The 26,069-nt window shown below is 38.8% G+C and overlaps 1 protein-coding gene across 12 annotated transcripts in view; it reads right to left on the reverse strand.

Moving 5' to 3' along the window:
- The window catches only part of CADPS2 (calcium dependent secretion activator 2), a 667,233-nt gene that overhangs the window by 314,457 nt on the left and 326,707 nt on the right, over nucleotides 1-26,069 (reverse strand). For all 12 annotated transcript variants that reach the window (XM_070071264.2, XM_008258272.5, XM_008258271.5 and 9 more), the window contains exon 7: nucleotides 16,157-16,268. In XM_070071264.2, the coding sequence (XP_069927365.2) occupies nucleotides 16,157-16,268 (112 nt within the window). The remainder of the gene's footprint in view (nucleotides 1-16,156; nucleotides 16,269-26,069) is intronic.

Genomic DNA, 26,069 nt, shown 5'->3' on the forward strand with positions numbered 1-26,069 from the left:
TGAGAAGTCAGCTGTGAGTCTGATTGGAGATCCTCTGAGAGTAATCTGATGTTTCTCTCTTGCACATTTTAGGATCTTTTCTTTATGTTTCACTGTGGAGAGTTTAATTACAACGTGTCGTGGTGAGGATCTCTTTTGGTCATGTTTATTAGGGGTTCTATGAGCTTCCTGTACTAGGATTTCTCTGTCCTTCTCCAAACCTGGGAAATTTTCTGCTAATATCTCACTAAAAAGGCCTTCTAATCCTTTCTCCCTCTCCATGCCTTCAGGAACTCCTAGAACCCGAATGTTGGGTTTTTTAATAGTATCCTGAAGATTCCCGACAATATGTTTTAGATTTCTAATTTCCTCTTCTTTTCTTTGGTCTGACTGTATCCTTTCCTTTTCTCTGTCTTCTACGTCCAATATTCTCTCTTCTGCTTCACCCATTCTGTTTGTAAGGCTCTCTATTGTGTTTTTCATTTGATCTATTGAATTCTTCACTTCATTATGATTTCTCGTCACTATCACAGTTTCCTGTTGTACTAGTTGTTTCGTTTCATTTTGATTCCTCCTTAATATTTCATTTTCACGAGAGAGATTTTCTATCTTGTCCATTAAGGATTTCTGTAGTTCAAGAATTTGTTTTTGAGAACTTTTTAATGTTCTTATCAAGTTTTTGAGATCTGCTTCTTGCATTTTTTCTAACTCATCATCTTCATAATCTTGAATTGGGGTGTCTTTTTCATTTGGGGGCGTCACGGTGACTTCCTTGTTTTTATTACCTCGGTTTTTGCGTTTGTTATTTAGCATATTGGAGATATTTGGTTTCTTCACTGTGGTGCTTTTCCTTGTTATATTATGACTCTATATTAAGTGGACTGTTTTTGATGGAGCGTTAGAGGCTTGAGATGGGTGTGGCCTGAGAGCTCTGTTTGGTGTGCCAAAGGTGACACTCCCAGGTTAGGCGTGGTAGATCTCTCTCTCTCTCTCTCTCTTTTTTTGATTCAAAAGGGAAGTAATTCCGCACAGCTGAAGGAAGTTGGAGGTAGTTAGCAGGCAAATGATATACCCACAGGAGCCAGAGATCAGAAGGTCTTTCCCAAGGATCACACAGGGAATCTGTTCGGCCCTCAGAGTGGGCTCAAATTCTCCTTCAGTCTCCCACTGGCTTGCCAAAGTTACGGAATTGTAGCGTCTCTGGAGAGTACTCACGTGAATTCCGTGAGTTCTCTCCCCCACTGTCTCTTTTTTCACAGTCTCAGTTCAGTAGCACCACAAATTTACTAGGTCCTAATCTCCTGTTAATTCGCCCCGCCCAGAGTCAGGTTTTTCTGCTAGGCTCAGGGCCGGTGCAGACCTGAGGTCGCTCTGCTTATGACGTATGTCCAAGATGGTGCCTGCTCTTTGTCTTGCTCGCCCTTGAGAGGTGAGCGGAGAGAGAGAAACCCGTGTCCGTACCAGTTACCTTTTTTTTTTCTCTCTCTCTCTTCCAGTTAGCCTGGTGAACTTTTCCCCCCTGGGGGTCGTTCCCTCTAGTCTCCTCTCTCCGCTTGCCTGCAGGTGTCTCGGGCTATTGAGGTTCGGCTCACCTCGCGTTCCAGTGCTGGTGTGTTGAGTCTGCCACTGGTGTCCCGAACTGTGGACTCCCACGCTCTCCACGCAGGTCCACTGTGAATCATGCGTTCCGGAAGAGTTTCTTCTGCTGTTTCCTCCCCTACTCTTCCTTGAACCTGCAGTATCTCCACTTTTATTAAACTGTCTCTCCCCGGACTATCAGTGTGCTCTCTTCCTATTCCGCCATCTTGCCTCCTCCCTATCGAGATCTTTCATTTGTTTTTGTTTTTGTTTGTTTTTTCCCAGAGTGTCTTGGGTTTCCATGCCTAAAATACTCTCATGGGCTCTTCAGCCAGATCCGAATGCCTTAAGGGCTGATTCTGAGGCCAGAGTGCTATTTAGGACATCTGCCATTCTATGAGTCTGCTGTGTATCCCACTTCCCATGTTGGATCGTTCTCTCCCTTTTTTATTCTATCAGTTAGTATCAGCAGACACTAGTCTTGTTTGTGTGATTCCTTTGACTCTTAGACCTATCAGTATTATCAATTGTGAACTGAAATTGATCACTTGGACTAGTGAGATGGCATTGGTTCACTTTCCAAATGGCCTCAATGGCCAGGCCAAAGACATGGGTGGCAGGGCCCACGTTCTTCAGCCATTCTCTGCTGCTTTCCTGGGCACATCCTTAGGTAGCTAGATGGAAAGTGGAGCAACCAGGACATAAATTGGTGCCCATATGGAAGTCTAGTGTTGCAGGCTGAGGTTTTAACTGCTATGCCACGATGCCAGTCCCTACTTTAGATTTCTATCATCAGCTTTGTCTACTTATTTTCTGTGTGTGCATACACTTATTTCTCTCAAATCCTTATACCATTCTGCTTATATGAAACCTTTTGAAAAGAGTTTTATTTGTATTAATTAATATAATTAAAGCAAAGTGTTTGCTTTCCTTATAATATTTTTTTAGAAAATGATTAACAATGAAGCTGATTATTGTGGTTCCTGAATAAAGACCATTATGTTTGTATTTCTAACACATTTCAAATTCCATACATCCAAATGATCAAGGATTATACCATTTCAAAGCCTTCCATGAAGATTCTCAACAATATAATCAAGTTTGTCAGATATTATATTTTCATGGCACAATTTATTCTTCTTTGTGTATCAGTTTCTTTCTGGTAAGATACTTATTTCATACTTCTCCTTGGATAGAACAATATATTCTATTACAGTTACAGTTTTTTAAGACTTATCTACATGGAAAAGCCTCATTCTTTTTCTTAATCTATTCCCATCAGCCATAAATTATGAATAGCAGTAGCCTTTTCATTTCCTTAGCAATGCAGTCTGTATTAGAGGAAACTGCATGAGTAGCTCTATTATGTTTCTACCACTCTGATTATAATAATGCCTGCCATTTATGGAGAACCTTTCAACTGCATATCTGAGAGTGCTTTGTGAAATTTAAATTAATTCTCACATAGTCCTTAAAAGGTAGGCATTATCTTGTTATGTAAATAACTTGACACTGAAGTTAAATGCATACCTAAGGAAAATTACCTCAAGATGACAATAGATACTTTCAATTTCAGATCTCCTCAATCCAACACATTTTTCCTGATGCTGTGTAAGAACACTGTATTCATGAATTTACCTTTGTTCTCACTCTTTGGTTATTAAGTACCACTGAAATTTTAGAGCACAATCAATTTCTGTCAATCTACAGCATATAATGATAGTATGTAGAGGAAGAGAGTACACATAATGTCTAAACTTACAGAACTTCAGGTGTATCCTTAAACTTACTATCATGAAATATACAATTACGGAAAAATGTTTTTGGGTTAAGTAGCTAATTTATAAACTATAGATAATGAATATTTATACTAAAAAAAGAAACAACCTCCCAGGAAAGAATATTTAGCCTAGTGGTTAAGACTCTAGTTAAGACATCTGTGCCCACATCAGAGTACCCAGCTGTGATGCCTGGCTCTGGCTCCTGACTCCAGCTAATGCTTACTCTGCAAGGCAGCCGTGATAGTTCACATATTTTACACATTATTATAACTATAGTCATTATTACAAACTAGTCATTATAAACTGTAGTCACTATGATGTAAAATATGAGGAGTCTTTATGGCAATGCATATTGTGCTAAAGCTATGCACATCTTTAAAGATTTTTTTGAACTGAAATTACATTTTAACCATATTTTCTATGAGCTTTTTGAAGTACCCAATTAGGTCTGCAGAACTTTTTTCTTGTCTAACAGCAACTTTCTATGTTTTGATCAATATCTCTGGATTCCCCACCCCCTCCAAGCCTAAGTCCCTGGCAATCACTATTCTACTCTCTGTTTGCATGAGTTCACCTCTTTTAGGTCCTACATATAAGTGACATCATGCACTATTTGTCTTCCTGTTCCAGGCTTCTTCCTCCTAGCATAATATCCCTCAGCTTCATCCATGTTGTAAATGCAGATTTCCTTCCTTTCAAAGGATGAATAATGTTCCATCATCCGTATGAACAAAAAAATTTGACATCACAGATCAGAATGTAAGTTATGAAAGGAATTGTAGAAAATAGTATGGTGACTCCTCAGAAAACTAAAAATAGGGCCGGTGCCGTGGCTCACTTGGCTAATTCTCCGCCTGCGGCGCCGGCACACCAGGCTCTAGTCCTGGTCGGGGTGCCAGATCCTGTCCTGGTTACTCCTCTTCCAGTCCAGCTCTCTGCTGTGGCCCAGGAAGGCAGTGGCGGATGGCCCAAGTGCTTGGGCCCTGCATCCGCATGGGAGACCAGGAGGAAGTGCCTGGCTCCTGGCTTTGGATTGGCGCAGTGCACTGGCCGTGGCAGCCATTTGGGGGTGAACCAACAAAAAGGAAGCCCTTTCTCTCTGTCTCTCTGTCTCACTAACTCTGCCTGTCAAAAAAAGAAAAAAACTAAAAATAGAACTATCATAGATCTAGCAATCTCATTAATGTGGATATAGGTAGAGGAAATGGAATCAGTATGTCAAAGAGATACTTGCACTCCCACATTCATTGCTGCACTCTTCACAACAGCCAAGATTTGAAAGCAACCTACATGCTCACTGATGGATGAATGGATAACATAACGTAGATATTCTTAAGTTTTCTTTGGATACTTCCAAGATGCAAAGAGATTTCTTACATTCATCCAGTAACCAAAAGAATAGCTTAGAGAGGAAATGGGCTTGATGTTCCAAGCTGCCTCTGTCTATTATAATTGGAGCCAAGCTAAACATACTAGAATCAAACTCATATTGCTATATAGATTATGTATCATTCTACAATTGTTGTCCCAGTTTACCACTTGATTAGGAAGCCGAGACATTCAAACCAAAGTGACTAATTCTGCTTTCTACTATAACTTTGCATGGCAAACTTCAGATTTATTGATTTGTTCATTCATCCTTTCAACATTAAGCAGTATATATTGTGAGAAACTGGTAGATAGATACTGTTGCTAAAATGGATAAGTATGTGCTAGGACTAATCCCTAAAGGGATGACACACATTAGATGCCACTAAGAATTTGAAGAAATTCCCTTGTTTTTGTCATACTTTCTCTGTCTTACCTGAAAATTGAAGAGATCTGACTAAATGAGCTCCAATATCCTTTCTACCTCTAAATTCTACTAGCCAATAAAGCAGAAATGATTTGAAGGTACAATTATACTTTCTTTTTAATTAATTATAAATAAAACATATCAGTTACATAAAAACCAAAACAAGCCATGTAGATAATTTCCCCCCAAAATTTTCTTAATATAAAATGTATGTTTCATCTACTTGGGAAGTAAGCATATTTTGAAGCTAACTGAGCCCATCAGTTCTTTGAGAGGCGAATAATCTCAAACTACTTCCTATTGCATGCCTAGCTCCTTGACTTTTGATTTACCCATGAAAAGGTCACTGGCAATTTTGGCAGATATGTTTTTATTTGTGGGTACTAAGATCTACAAAAGCATCCACTGCAGTCTTTTGTACATATGCAAGACAATTCTACCTGCTCAGTGAATGTTCCATTTTCCTGCCTAAAACAACACTGATTTTATTTAAAGCAACGATCAGGAAATGACATGTGACACAGGTTTGAAGAATCATGGCACATTTAAACAGAAGTAAAATAATATAATATGGGCTTGTAATACATGTAAAACTAAAATATATGCCAATAACTCAAGTGTTAGAAGGGGAGAAATGAATGTACAATATAAAGTTCTTAAAGCTACATAGTATTATAATATGTGATGGTTAGATTGATAAACTATAGTAACACCTAAATAATAGCACCATTATCAAAATAGGCCAACAAAGAAGAAAATAATGGAATCTTAAATCCAACTAATCTGAAAGAAGCAGGATGAAGAAAAAGGAATAAGGAAAAGATGCAACCCAAAAACAAATAGCTAAATGTCATATTTGAATTTAACTGATCAATAGTTTTATTCAATACAATTTATTTATTTAACTAATTTTTTATTTATTTGAAAGACAGAGTTCCAGAGAGAGGTAGAGACAAAGAGAGAGAGAGGTCTTCCATCTGCTGGTTCACTCTCCAAATGGCCACCACGTCTGGAGCTGAGCCCACCCAAAGCCAGGAACCAGGAGTTTCTTTCTGGGTCTCCCTTGGTGGTGCAGGAGCCCAAGCACTTGGGCCATCCTCCGCTGCTTTCCCAGGTGCATTAGCAGGGAGCTGGGTGGGGAGTGGAACAGTAACGACTTGAACCAGCACCTATATGGGATGCCAGCATTACAGGCTAGGGCTTTAACTAGCCATGCCACAGCGTTGGCCCCCATAGTACAATCTGAATACCCCAATTAAAAGGCAGAAGTTGGGGTAGGCATTTTGCTTAGCAGTTAAGACACTTGTTAGGACATTCACATTACACATTAGAGTGACTGGTTTGCTTCTGCCCTCTGGATCCTGATTCCAGCTTACAGATAATGCAGACCTTGGGAAGCAGTGGTGATGGCTCAAGTAGTTGTGTTCCTGCCACCCATGTGGGAATCTGCACTGAATTCCTGGCTCCAGCCTTCAGCTCTGCCCAACCATGGTCATTGTAGGCATTTGGGAAATGAACCAGCAGATGGGAGGGCTCCTGCTTTCTCTGCTTCTTAGATAAATAAATAATTTTAGAAAAGGCAGAGATTGTCAGGTTGGATTTAAAAAAAAATTCAACTGTATGCTGCTTCAAGAAACACATTTTAAATGTTAAAAAGCCCACATACTTTAAAGGTTAAAAAATATATACTAACACTAATCCAAAGAAAACTAGAGTGGCTAAGATAGATTTTTAAAGCCAAGCACTATTATAAAAATGACAAAAACAGACATTTCATAATGAATAAAGGCTCAACTAATGAAGGGGGATGGTGAATCTATATATTTATATATTTTGTCGGATCTATAAGAAAAATTAAGTAAAATAAAATGACAGAATAAAAAATTATAGCCAGGGACTTATAAGTCTCCCAAAAACTGACGTAAGAAGTAGACAGGAAGTCAGTAGAGATACAGAAGGTTTGAACAACTTGAACTACTGAACAGTTACCAAACCCCTGAACAGATGGATACTTGGCTTCAAGTGAATATGGAGCACCAATGTAATGCATCATAATCTGGGCTCCTAAATAAAACTCTAAGTTTTAACAGGATTAAAGCCATATAACAAACATTCCTTAAGCATAACAGAACTCAATTAGAAATCAGTTGCAGAAAGAACTCTGGAAGTTCTCAAATATTTGGATACTAAACACATTTTTACCAACCTGTGGAAGGGGCCACAGCTGTGGCGTAGTAGGTTTAGTCTCTGCCTGTGGCACTGATATCCCACATGGGCACTGGTTTAAGTTCTGGCTGCTCCACTTCCAATTTAGCTCCCTCCTAATGGCCTGGGAAAGCAGTGGACGATGGTCCAAGTGCTTGGGCCCCTGCTTCCATGTGGGAGACCAGGATGAAGCTCCTGACTTCTGGCTTTGAATCTGCCCAGCTTGGCTGTTCTGGCCAGTTGGGGAGTTAACCAGAGAATGGGAGATTGGAAAATCTCTCTCTCTGTCTCTTTCTCTCTGTAACTCTGCCTCCCAAATAAATAAATCTTAAAAAAAAAAAAAACAAAACTGTGGTTAAAAAATAAGTCAAAATAAAAGAGTATTTTGAACAGGATGAAAATGAGAAAAACTGGTTGGGTGTCACTAATATAATATTTAGGAAGTAAGCTTTATAGCAGAGAAACCCAAAATGAGCAAAGAAATAATAAAGGTGAGAACCTAAACAGATTAAATGAAAAGCAGCAGAATTTCATCGACCTGATAAAGGGATTTAACCCAAATCCTCCGCCAACACAACATGAAATGATGAATGATAGATGTATTTTCCATCAGCTCAAGAACAGGACATGGTATTCCTTTCACCACTTCTATCAACCCAGACTTAGAGGTTCCAGCCAGTGTAATTAAGAGGCTGAAGACATCTAGATTAGACAGGACAAAGTAAAAGTATCTTCTTCTGTAAACAACAATGTTGTATATGGAGAAAATCGATCAATAAAAATACTCCTAGATCTAGAACATATGTTTAGACAGGCATCAAGACATAAGATCAATATAAAAGAATTTTAGTGTACTAGTAATATCTAAAAATTAAGACTACCAAAATAACAGCATTTAAAATAGCATAAAATATGAAATAATCAGAGATAAACCTACCAAAAGAAATATAATACCTGTGTACTAAAAACTGTAATATGCTTCCATGAAAAATTAAATAATTAATTAAATAAAGATACACTATGTTCATGATTCAAGAGGCACAATATTGTTGATGATCATTCTTCCCAAATTGCTACAGATTCAATACAATCACAATCAAAATCACAATGACATCATTTGTGTAGAAATTCACAAACTGATTGGAAAATTCACAGACCAAAGGAAAAGGACTAGAATTGCCACTGCAACTATGAAAAATAAAAAAAAGAAAAACTTGGAAGACTATCACTACCTGATTCCAAGTCTTACAGAGCTAAAGTAACCATGACAGTGTCATATTCTCACCAAGAGGAAATTAAACAATGGGACAAAACAGAGCCCAGAAATAGATCCAGGGATGTACTAAAAATGTTTAGTAAAGGTATTAAGTAAATCAGTGGAGAAAGTCTTTTCAATAAATAGATCTAGAACAATTGGCTATTCATACAACCACAGAGTAGATCTGCAAATAGTTCATGGAAATGACTATTATGAAAAAAATATGCATGGTTCTTGAGTTTTTTGCACCAAAATAAACTTATATTTAAGTTCCATTTCCATTTCTGCAGTACCCTAGTACAAAAATAATGAACTGTCATCTATGTGTAACTCTAGACACAAATAAACTAAACATGGATTAATAAAAAAGTTTAAAATATAAACATGAAAACAAAAGAGAATTCTGAAATTCAGTTTTTAAAGGTATCTTAGATATGGCACCAAGAATCAAAAAGAAAAAAAAAATCATACATTAGGCCACATGAAAAGTAAAAACTTATTTTTTTGGACAGGCAGAGTTAGACAGAGAGAGAGACAGAGAGAAAGGTCTTCCTTACTTTGGTTCACCCCCCAAATGGCCACCACAGCCAGCATGCTGTGCCAGGAGCCAGGAGCCAGGCGCTTCCTCCTGGTCTCCCATGCAGGTGGAGGGCCCAAGCACTTGGGCCATCCGCCACTGCCTTCCTGGGCCACAGCAGAGAGCTGGACTGAAAGAGAAGCAACCTGGACAGAACCGGCTCCCCAACCAGCACTAGAACCAGGAGTACTGGCGCTGCAGGTGGAGGATTAGCCTAGTGAGCTGCAGCGCCGGCTGAAAATTAAAAACTTCTGCTCAACAGGGCATAATATTAAGAGAATGAGAACTGGTACTGCGACATAGCAGGTAACCCTCTGCCTGCTATACCAGCATCCCATATAGGTGTCAGTTTGGGTCCCAGCTGCTCCACTTCCGATCCAGCACCCTCCAAATACACCTGGGAAAGCAGCAGAAGATGGCACAAATGCTTGGGCCCCTGAACCCACATGGGAGACTTGGAAAAAGCTCCTGCTTCTGGATTCACCCTGGCCCAGCCTGGCCATTGTAGCCATTTGGGGAGTGAACCAGTGGGTGGAAGATCTCTCTCACCCTCTGTGTGTGTGTGTCGTTCCTCCTCTCTCTATAGCTCTGTCTTTTAAGTAAACAAAAAATAAATCTTTGAAAAAAATAAAGATAGAATGAAAAGATGAACCATGACTGAAAGAAAAATACTTATGTTTTATAATCTGATAAAGGGATGTAAGCATCATTTTACAATCTTTCAAACTCAAAAATAAGAAAACAAGCAATGCAATTAAAAATTAGAGAAAATATCTAAACAGAGTCCTCCTCCTATGTAAAGATGATAGGAAAGCACACAAATGTTCTACATCGTTAGTATAAGTCGTTAAAGAAGAGAAAATTAAAACAATAATGCAACAACAATATACCTCCATCAGAAGTAAGGAATGAGTACAGTATGTGTCTAATATTTGCTTTATCTTATCATTTTGAGGGAAGAGTTAAATGTCTGCTACTATAATCAGCCTCATGGAACCACCATGGATGATGCTTATTTGCAGCTTGTTTAACCTTCTTCAGCGGCGGGAAGGTAGGCAATGCTTTCCTTTACCTCTCTAGGAAGGGTGCTGGCCAACTCCTCAGAAAAGGATGGAGCTAAACCCTCTGAGGGACACTGCTGCAGGTCACCACATCTCCTTCCCTCCAAAGACAGGATAAGCGGTCTCCTGTCAACGCTTCACAGCATGAGGTCTGTAAGCCAGACACAATTAGCTGCTACTGACTATGAAGAAATCATACCATCCATGAATCACCTCTGGCCCTTGACCTTTCTGTGGTTCTGATCTGGCTGCTGAGATTTGACTATGTAAAGATTCCTGAGCAATTACAATATGAAAGGATTTAAGGAAGAAGGGGACATTTTCTGTGATTTTCATTTTCTTGGTAAAACAACAAAAATAAAATTGTCTGTGTATAATGAGCTTAATTAGACAAACAAGAGGTAGTCAAAAAGTTCATGGAAATGCATTTTATGAAAAATCCAGGCATGAATTTAAAATTTTTTCCACTAAAGTTTCATTTTCCCATGAATCTTTTGAAGTACTCTTGAATATGAAATGCAACTGAATTTCCATTCCATTTTGCAGTAAATTATGTGAAATAAGTAGCTAAAGCAATGGTAATCTTATGCGAACTGTTCCAATAAAATAGGATACTAAATTTTGTTTTCAAATTGAACAAAATACCTATGATTATGATTTTACTAGCAGCATCTCTAATGCTTTTTTGCTTCATATGCATATATATATATATCAAATGCTGGAAATTCTTTTTAAATCCTTAAATATAAATTTTATCAGTTTGAGCTAAGGAAAGGTCTAAAGTGATTTTTATTGATTTAACTATATTCTTATGAATAATTAGGATGTTAATTATCCAATAGACCATTTTAAAACATTCCTGGCATATAAATAATTTTGTATGTTGAAATTAAAAGTTCTACGATAACTACCTCTAAACTAGGCAGTTAGGGATGTATTTATCCTCTACTGTCCAGTTATGCATATGGAATATTCAGCTATGTTGCCCCTAACCATTTTAATATAAATGAAGAACTTGCTGGGAACAGGCATTTAGCTTAGGAGTTAAGACATCTGTGTTCTGCATTCCACAGTAACTGGACTGGATTACAGCTTCTGGCTCTTAGCTCCAGCTGCCTGCTAATAGACATCCCAGAAGAAATGGTGATGGCTCAATAAAATGGGTGCCTGTCACTCACATGGGAGATCTGGACTGAGTTCCTAACTTCCAGATTCAGTTCCAGCCTGGCCCTGGCTGTGGTGGGCATTTGAGGAATGAACCCTCAGATGGGGACTCTCTAGTTTTACTTATATGAACTTTTTCTGTGTCTCTCCAATAAATAAACAAAAAATAGTGAGAATCTTATGGAGAATTAGAGAATTTACCTTGACCAAATCTAAGAGAGATCATCAACAGTTTCTGGAAAATTTGCATTGTGAACGATTTGCAAGGGTTTCATTTTTTTTTTCACCAAAAGAAACTTATTTTTTAATCCTACTTTTCTTTCTGTCTTTCTTTTTTTTTTTTTGACAGGCAGAGTGGACAGTGAGAGAGAGAGACAGAGAGAAAGGTTTTCCTTTTTGCCGTTGGTTCACCCTCCAATGGCTGCCGCGGCTGGCGCGCTGCGGGCTGCGCACAGTGCTGATCCAATGGCAGGAGCCAGGTGCTTCTCCTGGTCTCCCATGGGGTGCAGGGCCCAAGCACTTGGGCCATCCTCCACTGCCTTCCCGGGCCACAGCAGAGAGCTGGCCTGGAAGAGGGGTAACGAGGGGTAATCGGGACAGAATCCGGCGCCCTGACCGGGACCAAAACCCGGTGTGCCGGCGCTGCTAGGTGGAGAATTAGCCTTTTCCACATTTTGGAGTACCCTCACATAGCATGTAGAAAAAAAAAGAGGGACAAGAAAGGGAAAATTAGAGTTCCTTACACAGTACTGTTTTCCCAAGAAAACAGTTGTTTGGACACAGTTGAGAAGGGAAGCAGTGTTTTCACTTCCTCTGTGTGAAGTAGAGGACACACATTCCTATCAGCTTCTCTATTGTCAAGTTTCAAGAACAAACCCAAATCATGTACATTCTGATCCCTCTTCAGACAGCTCTCCTTTGATGCTTAATAAAGCAAACAGAAGAAACAACGTGATGAAGAAAGATAAATATGCAAGCTAATCTTTACTTTCTCACTTTTTAAAAAGTTTTCTGAAATTTTAATGATTTTTAACTTTAATATATTACGGCATAGAATGTGATTTTTTGAGTTTTTAAAATTTCACTTAAGGGGTACAAATTTCATTTACTTTCCCTACTTAGGTGTAACAAAATGTGTGAAAGACAAAGTTGTTATTTTTTAATAATGAAATAATCAGTTAAGCAAGGATAATTCATCTTAATATTTAGAAGGTAACTAAAATTAATTACTACCTGTTGTTTCTACATAGCATCTACATTTATAAGACAAACACAATCAGTTATGAACATATCCATGTTAGAAATGTTACACATAAGTACAGATTCTCAGATGGCAAAAAGGATAAGTATGTAAAATGAACAACTTAGTGTCAAGAATATTACTACTCTCAAATTATGTAGCCTTTTTGCTATTGTGGATATTATTTAATTAAGTTAGAACGCAGAAGATGTTCTGGTAACACCACACTAAAAAGCAAACTGACTCCTTGATTTGTATGCTTAACACCAATGCAAGCAGAGAGATAATTCATGGGATTATTATCTAGATTTGAAAGATGTTTCTTTATTTTTATATAAATGAAAAACAGAGAAACAGATAGAAACTTTCCATCCATTGGTTCACTCCCCAAATATGCACAAAGCCAGAGCTGGGCCAGGTCGAATCCAAGAGCCCAGGTCTCCCACAAGGTGGCAGGGGCCCAAGTGATTGAGCCATCATCTGTAGCCTCCAAGGATGCATTAACAGAAAGCTAAAGAAGAGGTGGAGTAGCTGGTACTCTAACTGGCACTTAAATATGGGGTGCAGGCAACTCAAGAGGTGGCTTAACCTGTAGTGTAATGATGTTCTTCCCATATTTATATTCTTATATGGCTATGTTAGGTAAGCCTTCATTTTCAAGTTTTTCAAGACAAAATCATCTTGATTATGGTAAAATGAATACTCTGGGAGCTCAACTGGAAGCTATTTACCTACTAGGACATATTTTTCATAATCGTAATCTGCAAAAAATCCCTCTTCTGCCTCCAGGTGTTCTGTTAGCACCTGAGGGAGGGTTGGCCACCAATTTGGTTGAAAAATCTCCATATGCCACCTCTATTTCCATAAATATGTATCTGTATCTGCTACCAATAAAGGAAATTTGTGTGTCAAGCACTTGCCAAAGAAAGTAACCTTCAACTGCCCAATGCCTACCAACGCTTGAGCTGTCATTGCACAACTGTCTGTGCTATGACAGATTTTTCCTTCCTTATCCCTACTCAAGCCCAGCTTTATACTGGTGTCCATGACACCATTGTACCAGTGATTCCCAACCCTATATGCACTTTAGTATCACCTGGGAAGTGTCTAAAACACTCCTCTCAACTAACAGAAAAATTTGAGCCATGAACTTGAGGCTTCAAAATATTCTCCAAGTAGTTCCTTTTTTAATAAAAGTCGAGGGAAACCTGTTGGAGTGAGGTGGACAGTATGGGAAACGGTGGCTAGATCAGCATAGCCCTGACTGTTAATGAACAACTTAATACATTATCCCTCTTAGTAGTTTTTTTTATCTGTTCTACTTAATATGACTGATTTAGTTCTGTAATTGATGCACAGTTTTTCTTAAGTGTTGAAAATTAACTGAAATGTGATCCCTGTTGAACACAGGAGTGGGAATGGGAGAGGGAAGAGATGTATAATTTGGGACATGCTCAGGCTGACTTGCCCCAAGTGGTGGAGTTGGAAGCATGCCAGGGGATTCCAATTCAATCCCATCGAGGTGGCATGTACCAATGCCATCTCACTGTTCCAGGTGATCAATTTCAGTTCACAGTTGGTCATGGTGGAGGGACTGGGAGTCAAAGGGAGCACATAAACAAGTCTAGTACCTGCTAACACTAACCGATAGAATAAATAAAGGGGAGAGTGATCCAACATGGGAAGTGAGATACTCAGCAGACTCATAGAATGGCAGATGTCCTAAGTAGCACTCTGGCCTCAGAATCAGCCCTAAAGGCATTCGGAGCTGGCTGAAAAGCCCATGAGAGTATTTCAGGCATGGAAAGCCAAGACACTCTGGCAAAAGATCTCTGTGAGTGAGATCCCAGTGGAAAAACAGGTCATCAAAGAAGGAGGTACCTTTCTCTGAAGGGAGGAGAGAACCTCCACTTTGACTATGACCTTGTCTAAACAAGATAAGAATCGGAGAACTCAGAGGGCTTCCATAGCCTTGGAAACTCATGACTGGAGCAGAGGGAGATTACTGATGCCATAGACAGGAGTGTCAATTGGTAAAGTCAACAACAGGAGTCACTGTGCACTTACTCCTCATGTAGGATCTCTGTCCTTAATGTGCTGTGCATTGAGATTTAATGCTATAACGAGTAGTCAAACAATATATTTCACTTTGTGTTTCTATGGGGGTGCAAACTGTTGAAATCCTTACTTAATGCATACTAAACTGATCCTCTGGAAAAAAAAAAAAAAAGAAATTATCAATTCCCAACTTGACTCTCACTGGGATTAAACATGACAATAGGTCTGCTCTGATTTCATCATCATTTAAAAAAAAATCATCTATTATTTTTCACTTTATGTTTCTGTGTGGGAGCAAACTGTTGAAATCCATACTTAATGTATACTAAGCTGATCTTCTGTATATTAAGATAATCGAAAATGAATCTTGATGTGAATGGAAGGGGAGAGGGAGTGGGAAAGGGGAGGGTGGTGGGTGGGAGGGACGGTATGGGGGGGAAGCCATTGTAATCCATAAGTCATACTTTGGAAATTTATATTCATTAAATAAAAGTTTAAAAAAAAAAGAAAACAAGGACAATATTTCCCACTAAAAAAAAATAAATAAAAATAAAAATAAAAGTCAGAAAGAATGTTTGTATCGTTAACACTTCTGAAAGTAATATAGATAGGAAAAACCTCCAAAATATATCTTTTACTAAAGACACCATCCAATAGAACAAAAATTACCTAGGAATATATTTTACAATAATTCATAAATAAAAGTATACTGTCAGCCTAACGACTCTTTATGTACAATTATGTAAAACGCATATGATGTATCAAATGACTTTAGTTTAAGTAATGTTTGATTCCTGCTTAAAGTCATGAAACCAAATTGGTCACACCACTATCTGTTAAATGCTTTCAAGTATCCTCATCCTAAGCTAATGCTAACATTTCTACTAATAGTAGAAGATGAACACAGTGGACATATTGGGCTTAGGTGATAAACATAGTATAGATGTGCAGAAGTGACCACAGGATAAAAGATAGTTCAATGTTAAATCAGTGTGTGAGGGAGACTTTCTCACAGGGAAAATGTAAGAAGAGAAATAAACATCCTTAAGAGATATTCTGCAATTATCTAATTCAATCACAAGGAACACAAAGAGTAGATGACTTCAAACATAAAAATGATTCTTTCAATACTTGGGAAGAAACATGCTAGATAAGAATTAACTTTTACCGAGAATGATGAGTTGATCAGAGCCACCCACATCAAATGGCCAGAAGTGCACATGTGGGAAAAATGATTGACTCAATGATGATGAACTGAGATGCTTGTGTGCACCTGCACTTCTAAAGCCTTTCACAATATTCTCTATGTTAAAGACAATATGTTTAACACATTAAGGTAAATGATTTTATGCAATTTATGAACAGAAAGTTCATGCTTGTCATACTAAGCCACCTTAATTTTGTATCAAAAGAAGTCAAAACTGTGCTATTTGGGACACACAGGGCTGACCATAACTCACCCTTCCCAGCTCTTTGTCTTCAAGGGCCAGCACCCCGGTGCTCTCTGTGAAGAGTTTGACTTTGACTACTGGACGAGGATGGGTAGTGGTGAAATCTCCTTGAGTCCCCCATCTGCAATGAAAGAATAAAGATTTTCTTCAACATGCAGCATTAATGTTCTTCCAGATTGATGTATTTCTGCAGAAGGCAGAGGAAGCAACAGAGAATCTTTTGTGGCTGAATGAGACTTGTACCTTTGCTTTTGTTTGTGACAGATGGCACAGTTAAGAAGGAATATAACAATAAGCTCTACAGCTTGTAATAGTTATTCAGCAGTTCCAAAAAATCAGTGTGTTGAACCACAAAATGCGAGATTATGCTATACGAATTTAGGCTAAGGTAAAACATTAGAGGTAGCTGTTGAAATCTATTAATTTATTAATTCAAACATTAATTAGAACACCATTTTTAGAGACAGCCAGGAAAAAGGCTACGGGTTTCTAGACAGAAGAGGTGGTTTCCCAGAAAACTGCTTTTTCCTCTTGAAGACTTCCCCCACCTCTTTTTGGGAAGTCTTTTTTGAGTATTGCTAATTCTTAAAAAATAGAGGCAATTAGTTCAGGTCTATTACTTTCTATGTTTTTAAGATCTTCTGTCAAAAAAGAAATCTGCATCATAAAAATGAGTGATTTGCAGTGAATTTCCTAAGACATTCTCCTAGGAATGGAGTAAGTCTGTCGACATCTGGCTTTTCAAATCATCATAACAAAATAACATGTTTTCTTGGCTTATCTTTTAATTAATAGCATCTTGTCTTTACCACACACCAATTCATTCCAGCTTATTTACAAACTTGACTGGCACACACTTGATATTAAAAAATCTTATCAATATTTCTCATAACTTTGAGAGATCACAAGCAGTGAGACTCAGCACAGCAAGAAGAAAATGCCACTGAGCAAGACACCACATAACAGAAAACATGAAATTTAACAAGATAAAGACTCCCGTGAAAAATAACACCCCACTTTCTTGTGTTGTTTTTGATAAACAATCTACCATTTTCATGGAGCAATCTGCATTTAATTTTGTAAGTCATATTCAGGGAGTCTGCAAAATATAGAAAACTGAGGAAAGGAGTACAATAAAAATTTAGGAAATAATTGTGACTGTCTCTTCTCCTATCATCACATGTATAATGTCACAGCACACACACGTAGAGCAGAGGTGATTTCAGTGATAAAGGAAACCAGTATCTGAATGAAACTTCTTTTGAAACTAAAGTCATATGCCAGAGGGAAGAGAGACTTAATTAGGAGTGAAAAGCAGCTAAATTTGTTTTAGACTTACACAAAGAGGTTAGCAAAAACTATTTTTTTAAAGATTTATTTTTTTTTTTATTTGAAAGGCAGAGTTACAGAGAGGCAGAAGAAGATAGAGAGAAAGAGGTCTTCCATCTGCTGGTTCATTCCCCAGATGGCCACAGTGGCTGGAGCTTTGCCATTCTAGATCTCCCACGTGGGTGCAGGGACACAAGCACTTGGGCCATCTTCTACTGCTTTCCCAGTCCATAGCAGAGAGCTGGGTAGGAAGTGGAGCAGCTGGGACTTGAACCAGTGCTCATATGGGATGCCAGCATATGCCAGCAGGCGGTGGCTTTACCCACCACACCACAGAACATACCCCGCAAAAACTATTTTCTACCATGTCATGGATGAAGATGGTCTTAGATGAAGCAGAGGTAAAAAAGGAATAAGAATAAAAGTAGATCCAGAAGCAAAATCAAGGAGTAGAGGAAAATTCTCAATTTGATGTTGGATTCTCAGGCCTTGAGTAGTTTAGCAACTGGTTGGCAACTGAAATAGATTGCCATGGCATACAGACCTTCTTTACTCAGTATTATGAGGTCAAATGTGGAAGACTCACCCTCAGAAATACACTTTCATAACTGAAATCTGAAGATTCTGGTGGGCACACAGACCAGTAGTTTTCCACAGATTTTACTGACTGCTCACATTCTTTTCATAAAGTTTTCCTCCTAGTTAGAAATATTTGAAAGCACTTATAACTGCTTTTGTGCTCCTCTGAAACTCTCAATGTACTCCCATATGTGATTCACCAAACAAACAGCTATAAATATTAAGCATATATTTGTATACAAATATGCATAACAGTGACACAAATAACCTTTATGGAGGTATGTCCCAGTTTTTGCACCTCTTCCTCCTGCCATTTCTCAGAAAGAGAAATGTAGGGTTGGGCATTTGGTGCAGCAGTTAAGATACCTCTGTGATCACTTGTATCCCATATGGGAGTCCAAACTCCACTCCCAATTAAAGCTTCCTGCTAATCCACAGCATCATGAGAAGCAGACAGTGACAACCCCAGTAAGTACTTCGGTTGCAGTCACCCACATGGGAGATATGAATACTCCTAGGCTGCTGAAATCAACTCGGCCCAGCCTGTTGCAGGCATTAAGGAAGTGAAACAGCAGATGCCAAAATCTCTCTCTGGCTTTCAAATAAATTTTTAAAAAATTAAAATGAGAAAGGAGTTGTGAATTTCACTTTGATAGATAGAATAGGGCAAAAACCTACACAGATGCCAAAAACTATGGCCACTCATGACCACACCAACTTCTAGAACACCTCTTTTAATCCTTCATTGACAAGCACCTTCTAAACTATTTTGTAATCTTCATCAATATGGTACATCTCTAATTTACTTATTAAAAATTTTTATTGTGAATGATATCAGGCATAAAGTTTGTTTACTAGAGCCTTAAGTCTTTGACTAAACGTAAATGAAAAACAAGTCATCTAAAAAAATTGTTAAAAAATAGAAGCTGGCTGGAACCGAGGAGGCTCAATAGGCTAATCCTCCACCTGCAGCGCCGGCACACGGGGCTCTAGTCCCGGTCGGGGCACTGGATTCTGTCCCGGTTGCCCCTTTTCCAGTCCAGCTCTCTGCTGTGGCCCGGGAGGGCAGTGGAGGATGGCCCAAGTACTTGGGCCCTGCACCCGCATGGGAGACTAGGAAAAGCAGCTGGCTCCTGGCTTCGGATCAGCGTGGTGTGCCGGCCGCAGCACGCCGTAGCGGCCATTTGAGGGTGAACCAACGGTAAAGGAAGTCCTTTCTCCCTGTCTCTCTCTCTCACTGTCCACTCTGCCTGTCAAAAAAAAAAAAAAAAAATAGAAGCTAGGTGAAACCACTCTAGAGGATTCAGTGATTAGAAAGACACACACTTGTGTCTTTTTACCATGTCTTGAGCAACAAAGAAAAGAGCTTATTTTTTTTTTTTCTTGTCAGCCCTAGTGTGAAAAATCCCAGAGGGGAAGTTTACTTCTTTGTTTAGTTAGTCACTTTATGATCTCTTCCTGTTCTCTGCTCTTGTTAAGAATATTAAATTCCAAAGGGAATTCAAGATGGCAGAATAGGGGCCAGCACTGTGGCACAGCGGGTAAAGCCACCGCCTGCAGTGCCAGCATCCCATATGGGTGCCAGTTCAAATCCCGGCTGCTCCACTTCAGATCCTGCTTTCTGCTATGGCCTGGAAAAGCAGTACAAGATGGCTTGAGCCCTTGGGCCCCTGCACCAGCGTGGGAAGACTCGGAGGAAGCTCCTGGCTTCGGATTGGTGCAGCTCTGGCTGTTTCGGCCAATTGGGGAGTGAACCAGCGGATGGAAGACCTCTCTCTCTTTCTGCCTCTCCTCTTTCTGTGTAACTCTGACTTTCAAGTAAATAAATATTTTTTTTTTTTAAATAAAGGTGGTAGAATAGGGAAAGGATGTACTGCTTTAGGTAAGGGGGAAATAGTAGCAAAAAAAAAAAAAAAAATAGAAGTACATTCCCAGGGAAGAGGTGGAGAGAAATCTGGTGGAAATTCTACAGAAGGATGAGGGGCACCATGGACCACTGCGGAAGGTGCACATGCGCAGCAATGAGCTTGGACACAACACACCACCACCTTTGCTTGTCAAGAGCTGGAGGAAGAGCCAGCTTTGGAGAGCGAGGTGAGAGCAGACTGCAGCAGCCTATGTCACTGGTAATACAGCCAGAGGGAGAGCCTGGCAGAGTACACTTTGATTCCAGCCGGGAGCCCTGAGGGGGAAAGTGTACCCACATAACACAGCGGATAGAAAAAGGCCCACTTCTCTCCCCATTCCCCCACAACGACGCTCAGCAACCAGCTGGGAGAAGACACCATTCGACATCAGGAGTGGCTGCAGTGGCTCTTGTGCACATGCCCAGCAACTGGTAGAGACAAAGCACAATCTGACACTAGTAGTGACTGTGGTGGCTCATGTGTGGGTTTGGCAACTGGTGAGGAGAACCTGCAAATTTGCCACAAAAAGTGGCACGTGTGTAATACAAAGATTTTACAAAGGGAAACATCCGTATTCCTCACTGCCTTTAAAGGGTGTGGCTGGGAGGATTAATAAGGGCAGGTCATCTACATAGGACTGTCAGGTGACCTCAGCCTCTCAATATAAAGAGGCTCTGGGGTTCAAACTGCTAAGGTGGAGCACCCACAGGCAGCTGACACTGGGGACGTCTCTGACTCTCCGTGGATGGGATAGGTTAGCAGGGCAGAGTGGATCCTCTGTACCCCATGACTGTGGGATCCTTGTGTGCTGTGATTGTGGGAACACAGTGACTGCTTGACAGGGCTCAGGGTATAGCTGGATCTCTGGGCAATCACTGTGTGAGGTGTCAGAGGCTCAGAGCTCCTCAGCTGCCTGGTGTGGGCTACTGTTGCTGGATCTGTGCTCACACAAGGGCCATATAGATCCTTTGTGCAGTTAATGCAGCAGCATGGGTGAGTATTGCACCTACTGTGGGCTAACCCAGGGCATTGATCTCGGTAGAGAGGAGGTGAGGATATGATTATTTCAACACAGGTGATCATAGGGCTCCCCTGCTGACAAGAGAGGAGATGAACCATGCCCAACTTGGGTGGCACCCTGGGTACTCGCCCCTACTGGAGCACTGACTAGAGCTCCCTGGCCACATCCAGCACAAGTCTTTGGATACTGACTGATAGAGCAAACACTCCACTAAAGCCACAGTCATAATTCACAGGTAAAAGCCATCAGAGGAACAAACCAACAAGTATTTCCACAAATGTGCAAAAAATAAACACAGAAATTCAAGAATAAGAAGGAAGACAACAAAACTCCCTCAAAGGAACACAACAACACTTCAATATGACAATGTGAAGATAAAGATACTGATGAATGCCTGATAAGGAATTGAAAAGATTAATTATAGGATTATTCAGAAGCAATGAGAAGCAAATTCACAAGTTAAAGAAATTCACACCTGACATGGAAAAAAATTTTTCCCTTGAGATTGAGATTTTAAAGAGAAATCAATATGAAATATTATAAACGAATAATTGTGAATTAAAATGTACAGCAGAAAATCTTAACAGGCTTGATAGGGAGAAGAAAGAATATCTGAGCTAGAAGACAAATCTTGGAAATTTCTCAGACTGAAAAAAAAGAAATTAAAAAATTAAAAAACAATGTTGGATATTTATGGGGTGCTATGCAAAGATCAAACATATGGGTCTTAGGAGTTCCTGAAGGTGTAGGAAGAGCAAATGGACTAGAAGGCCTATTAGTGAAATAATTACAGAAAACTTCCCTCATTTGGAGAAAGAATGTACAAAAGGCAAAGGGAACTCCTAACAGACGTGACCAGAAAAGATCTTCACCATGACACATTGTAGTCAAACTTTCAACAATAAAACATAATGAAAAGGTTCTAGAGTGTGCACTAAAAATGCCATATTACTTTCAGAGGATGTCCAATTACACTCACAGCTGATTTGTCACCAGAAAACCTTCAGGCTAGTAGAGAATGGAGAGACAAAGTCCAAGTCTTAAGAGAAAAACACTGTCAACCCAGAATACTGTACCCTGCAAAGCTATGATTTATGAATGATGGTGAAATAAAGATCTTCCATAACAAACAGAAATTTAAAGAATTCATCAACACACATCCAGCCTTACAAATGATGCTTAAAGATGTGCTATACACATAAACACAGAAAGATAGTCATCATTATAAAAGAATGTGAGGGCAGAAAATCTCCCAGTGAAAGTATAAAGGATATCCAAAGCAAACAATAGGAATATTTTGGAAAAATGGTAGAGTCAAGGCATTACTTATCAATAGTCACCTTGAATGTAAATGGCTTCAATTTTCTAATTAAACAAAATAGGCTGGCTATTGGATTTACAAAGAAGACCCATCTGTTTGCTGTCTACAAGAAACACACCTTACAAATAAAACACACTGAAAGTAAAAGGATGGAAAAAGATATTTCACAGTAATGGAAGGCAAAAAGTGAACAGATGTAGCCATCCTAATATCAGAAAAAATAGACTTTAACACAAAAATTGTTAAAAGAGATAAAGAAGAACACTATATAATGACTAAGGGATCAATTCAACAGGACAATGTGACTATAATAAATTTATATACACCCAATGCCAGAGTGTATCACTATTTAAAACAAATGTTAATGGATCTAAAAGGAGTCATAGACTCCAATACAATAGTAATGGGGACTTCAACACCCCATTTTGATTACTGGACAGATCAACTGGACAGAGAATTAACAAATAAACAAAGGAGGTAATCTACAGTATTGACCAAATGGACCTTTTATCTACAGAAACTTTCATCCCACAGTTGCAGAATACACATCTTTTTACAAGTGCATGGAATTTCTCTAGGTTACACCATATGCTAGGCCATAAAGTGAATCTCTGCAAACTCAAAAACATTTAATCATACCATACATCTTTTCTGATCACAATGGAAGGAAGCTGGAAATAAACAACTCAAGAACCTAGGACATATACAAAAACATATGTAAACTGAACAACATGCTCTTGAATGAACAGTGGGTCACAGAAGAAATGAAAAGGTAAAAAAAAAAAAAACTCTAGGAAATGAAGTTGACAATAAAATCAAAACTTATGGGATATAGATACAGCAGTATTAAAGAAGTTTACAGAAATTGGTGCCTGCACCAAGAAATTGGAAAGGCATCAATAAATGAGCTATCAATCCATCTCAAGAACCTAAAAAAAAATCAAAACAAACCCGAAATTAGCAAGAGAGAAAAAATAATTAGAATAAAAAAAAACCAAAACATTATGAAAGATAAGTGAAGAAGTAGTTTTTTGAAAACATAAATTTATATACCATTGGTATAGCTAACCAAAAAAGGCGAAGACTGAAACTAATAAAATCAGAGATGAAAAAGGTTATGTAACAATGGAAACCACAAAAATAAAAAGAACCATCAGTAATAACTACAAAGAGCTATATGCCAAATTGGAAAATCCAGAGGGAATGGATGGATTTCTGGAGACATACAATCTACCTAAATTGAGTCATGAAGACCTAGCAAACCTAAACAGACCAATAACCAAGATAGATATTGAACCAGTAATAAAGACCCTCTCAACAAAGTAAAGAATTGGATGGCTTCACTGCTGAATTCTATGAGACGTTTAAAGAAATAATTCAAATTCTTCTCAAGCTATTAAGATGATTGAAAGGGAGATAATCCTCCCAAACTTCTTCTCTAAGGACAGCATGACCTTAATTCATAAATCAGAAAAAAGATAAAATAGAGAAAGAGAAGTATAGACCAATATCCCTGATGAACACACCTTCAAAATACTAGTTACTCAAATCCAACAACACATCACAAAGATCATTCACTCAGACCAAATAGGATTTATTCATGCTATGCAGGGATAGTTAAATATTCACAAATCCATAATTGTGATACATCATATTAACAAATTGAATAATGAAAACCATATGATTATCTCAATAGATGCAGAGAAAGCATTTGATAAAATACAACATCATTTCATGATGAAAACCTTAAGCAAATTCAGTATAGAAGGAACATTCCTCAACACAATCAAGGTAAATTATGACAAACCCACAGCCAGCATCTTATTGGATTAGGGAAAAGTTGTAAGGATTTCCATAAATATCGGGAGCCAGCCAAGGATACCGACTCTCATCACTGCTATTAAGTATAGTCCTGGAAGTTTTAGCCAGAGCCATTATGCAGAGAAAGAAATTAAAGGAATAGAAATTGGAAGGAAGAAGTCAAGTTATCCCCACTTGCAAATGACATGATTCAATATTTAGGGGATCCAAAAAACTCTACTAAGTGACTACTGGAACTCATAAAAGAGTTTGGTAAAGTTGCAGGATGTAAAATCAACACACAAAAATGAATAGCCTTTGTATACAGAGACAATGCAAAAGCTGAGAAAAAACTTCTAAAATCAATCCCGTTTACAATAGCTACAGAAAAAAACTACATACACTGGAATACATATAACCAAGGATGTGAAAGATCTTTATGATGGAAATTACAAAACATTAATAAAAGAAATAAGACATGAAAAAATGGAAAAATCTTCAATGTGGATTAGAATAATTAATATCATCAACATATTCATACCATCAAAAGCATTTTACAGATTCTCAATCTAGAAAAAAATGATGCTAAAATACATATATAAATATGAGATCTTGAATAGCTAAAGCAATCATGTGCAACTAAAACAAGGCCAGAGGCATCACAATATCAGATTTCAAGACATACTACAGGGCAGTTATAATCAAAACAGCCTGGTACTGGCACAAAAATAGACATGTGGACCAACAGAAGAGTATAGAAACCCCAGAAATCAATCCACAGATCTACAACCAAATAATCTTTGACAAAGGAGCTAAAATCAGATGATCCCTGGAGAAAGGATAGTCTCTTCAACAAATGGTGCTGGGAAAATTGGATCTCAATGTACAGAGGTATGAAACAAGACTCCCTACCTTACACCTTATGAAAAAACCAACACAAAATGATCAAGGATCTAAATCTATCACCTGATACTATCAGATTACTAGAGAACACTGGGGAGACTCTGTAAGAATCTGTCATAGGCAAAGCCTTCTTTGAAAAGACCCCAAAAAATTAGACGATCAAAGGCAAATTAGACAAATGGGACTACATCAAGCTGAGATGCTTCCACACTGTATAAGAATCACTCAGCAAAGAGGCAACTGACAGAATGGGAAAATATATTTGCAAACTATGCATCTGATAAAGAATTAATATCCAGAATCTAAAAAGTGCTGAAGAAACTCAACAACAACAAAACAAATAATCCAGTTAAGAAATGGGCAAGGGACTTGAACAGACTTTTTTTTTCTTCTTTTTAAAGATTTATTTTATTTATTTGAAAGACAGAGTTACAGGGAGAGGTAGAGACAGAGAGAGAGGTCTTCCATCACTCCCCAGACAGCCACAATGGCCCGAGCTGCACCATTCCGAAGCCAGGAGCCAGGAGCTTCCTCCGGGTCTCCCACATGAGTGCAGGGGGCCAAGGTCTTGGACCATCCTCTACTGCTTTCGCAGGCCACAGCAGAGAGCTGGATTGGAAGAGAAGCAGTTGGGACTTGAACCGGAGCCCATACTGGATGCCGGTGCTTCAGGCCAGGGCTTTAACCTACTGTACCACAGCGCCAACCCCAAAGACATTTCTTTTCTAAAGAGGAAATTCAAATGGCAGACACATGAAAAAATGCTTAGGATCACTAGTCATCAGGGAAATGCAAGTCAAAACCATGATAAGGTTTCACCTCACCCTAGTTAGAATGACTTTCATCCAAAAATCAACAAACAATAAATGTTGGTAAGGATATGGGAAAAAGCATCCTAAGCATCCTAAGACTGAATTTTATGTTGATCATTCCCTTGACCTTCATCCATTTGAGAAAAACAATTAAATTTATCCATTTGACAGGCAGAGAGATAGAGAAAGAGACAAGCTGAGATGGAAATAGAAGGAACTCCTACCTTCTTGTTCACTCCCCAAATAACTG

Source organism: Oryctolagus cuniculus, chromosome 3 (genome assembly GCF_051225735.1).
Source record: "Oryctolagus cuniculus isolate XC-2025 breed Fujian yellow rabbit chromosome 3, ASM5122573v1, whole genome shotgun sequence".
NCBI lineage: Eukaryota > Metazoa > Chordata > Mammalia > Lagomorpha > Leporidae > Oryctolagus > Oryctolagus cuniculus.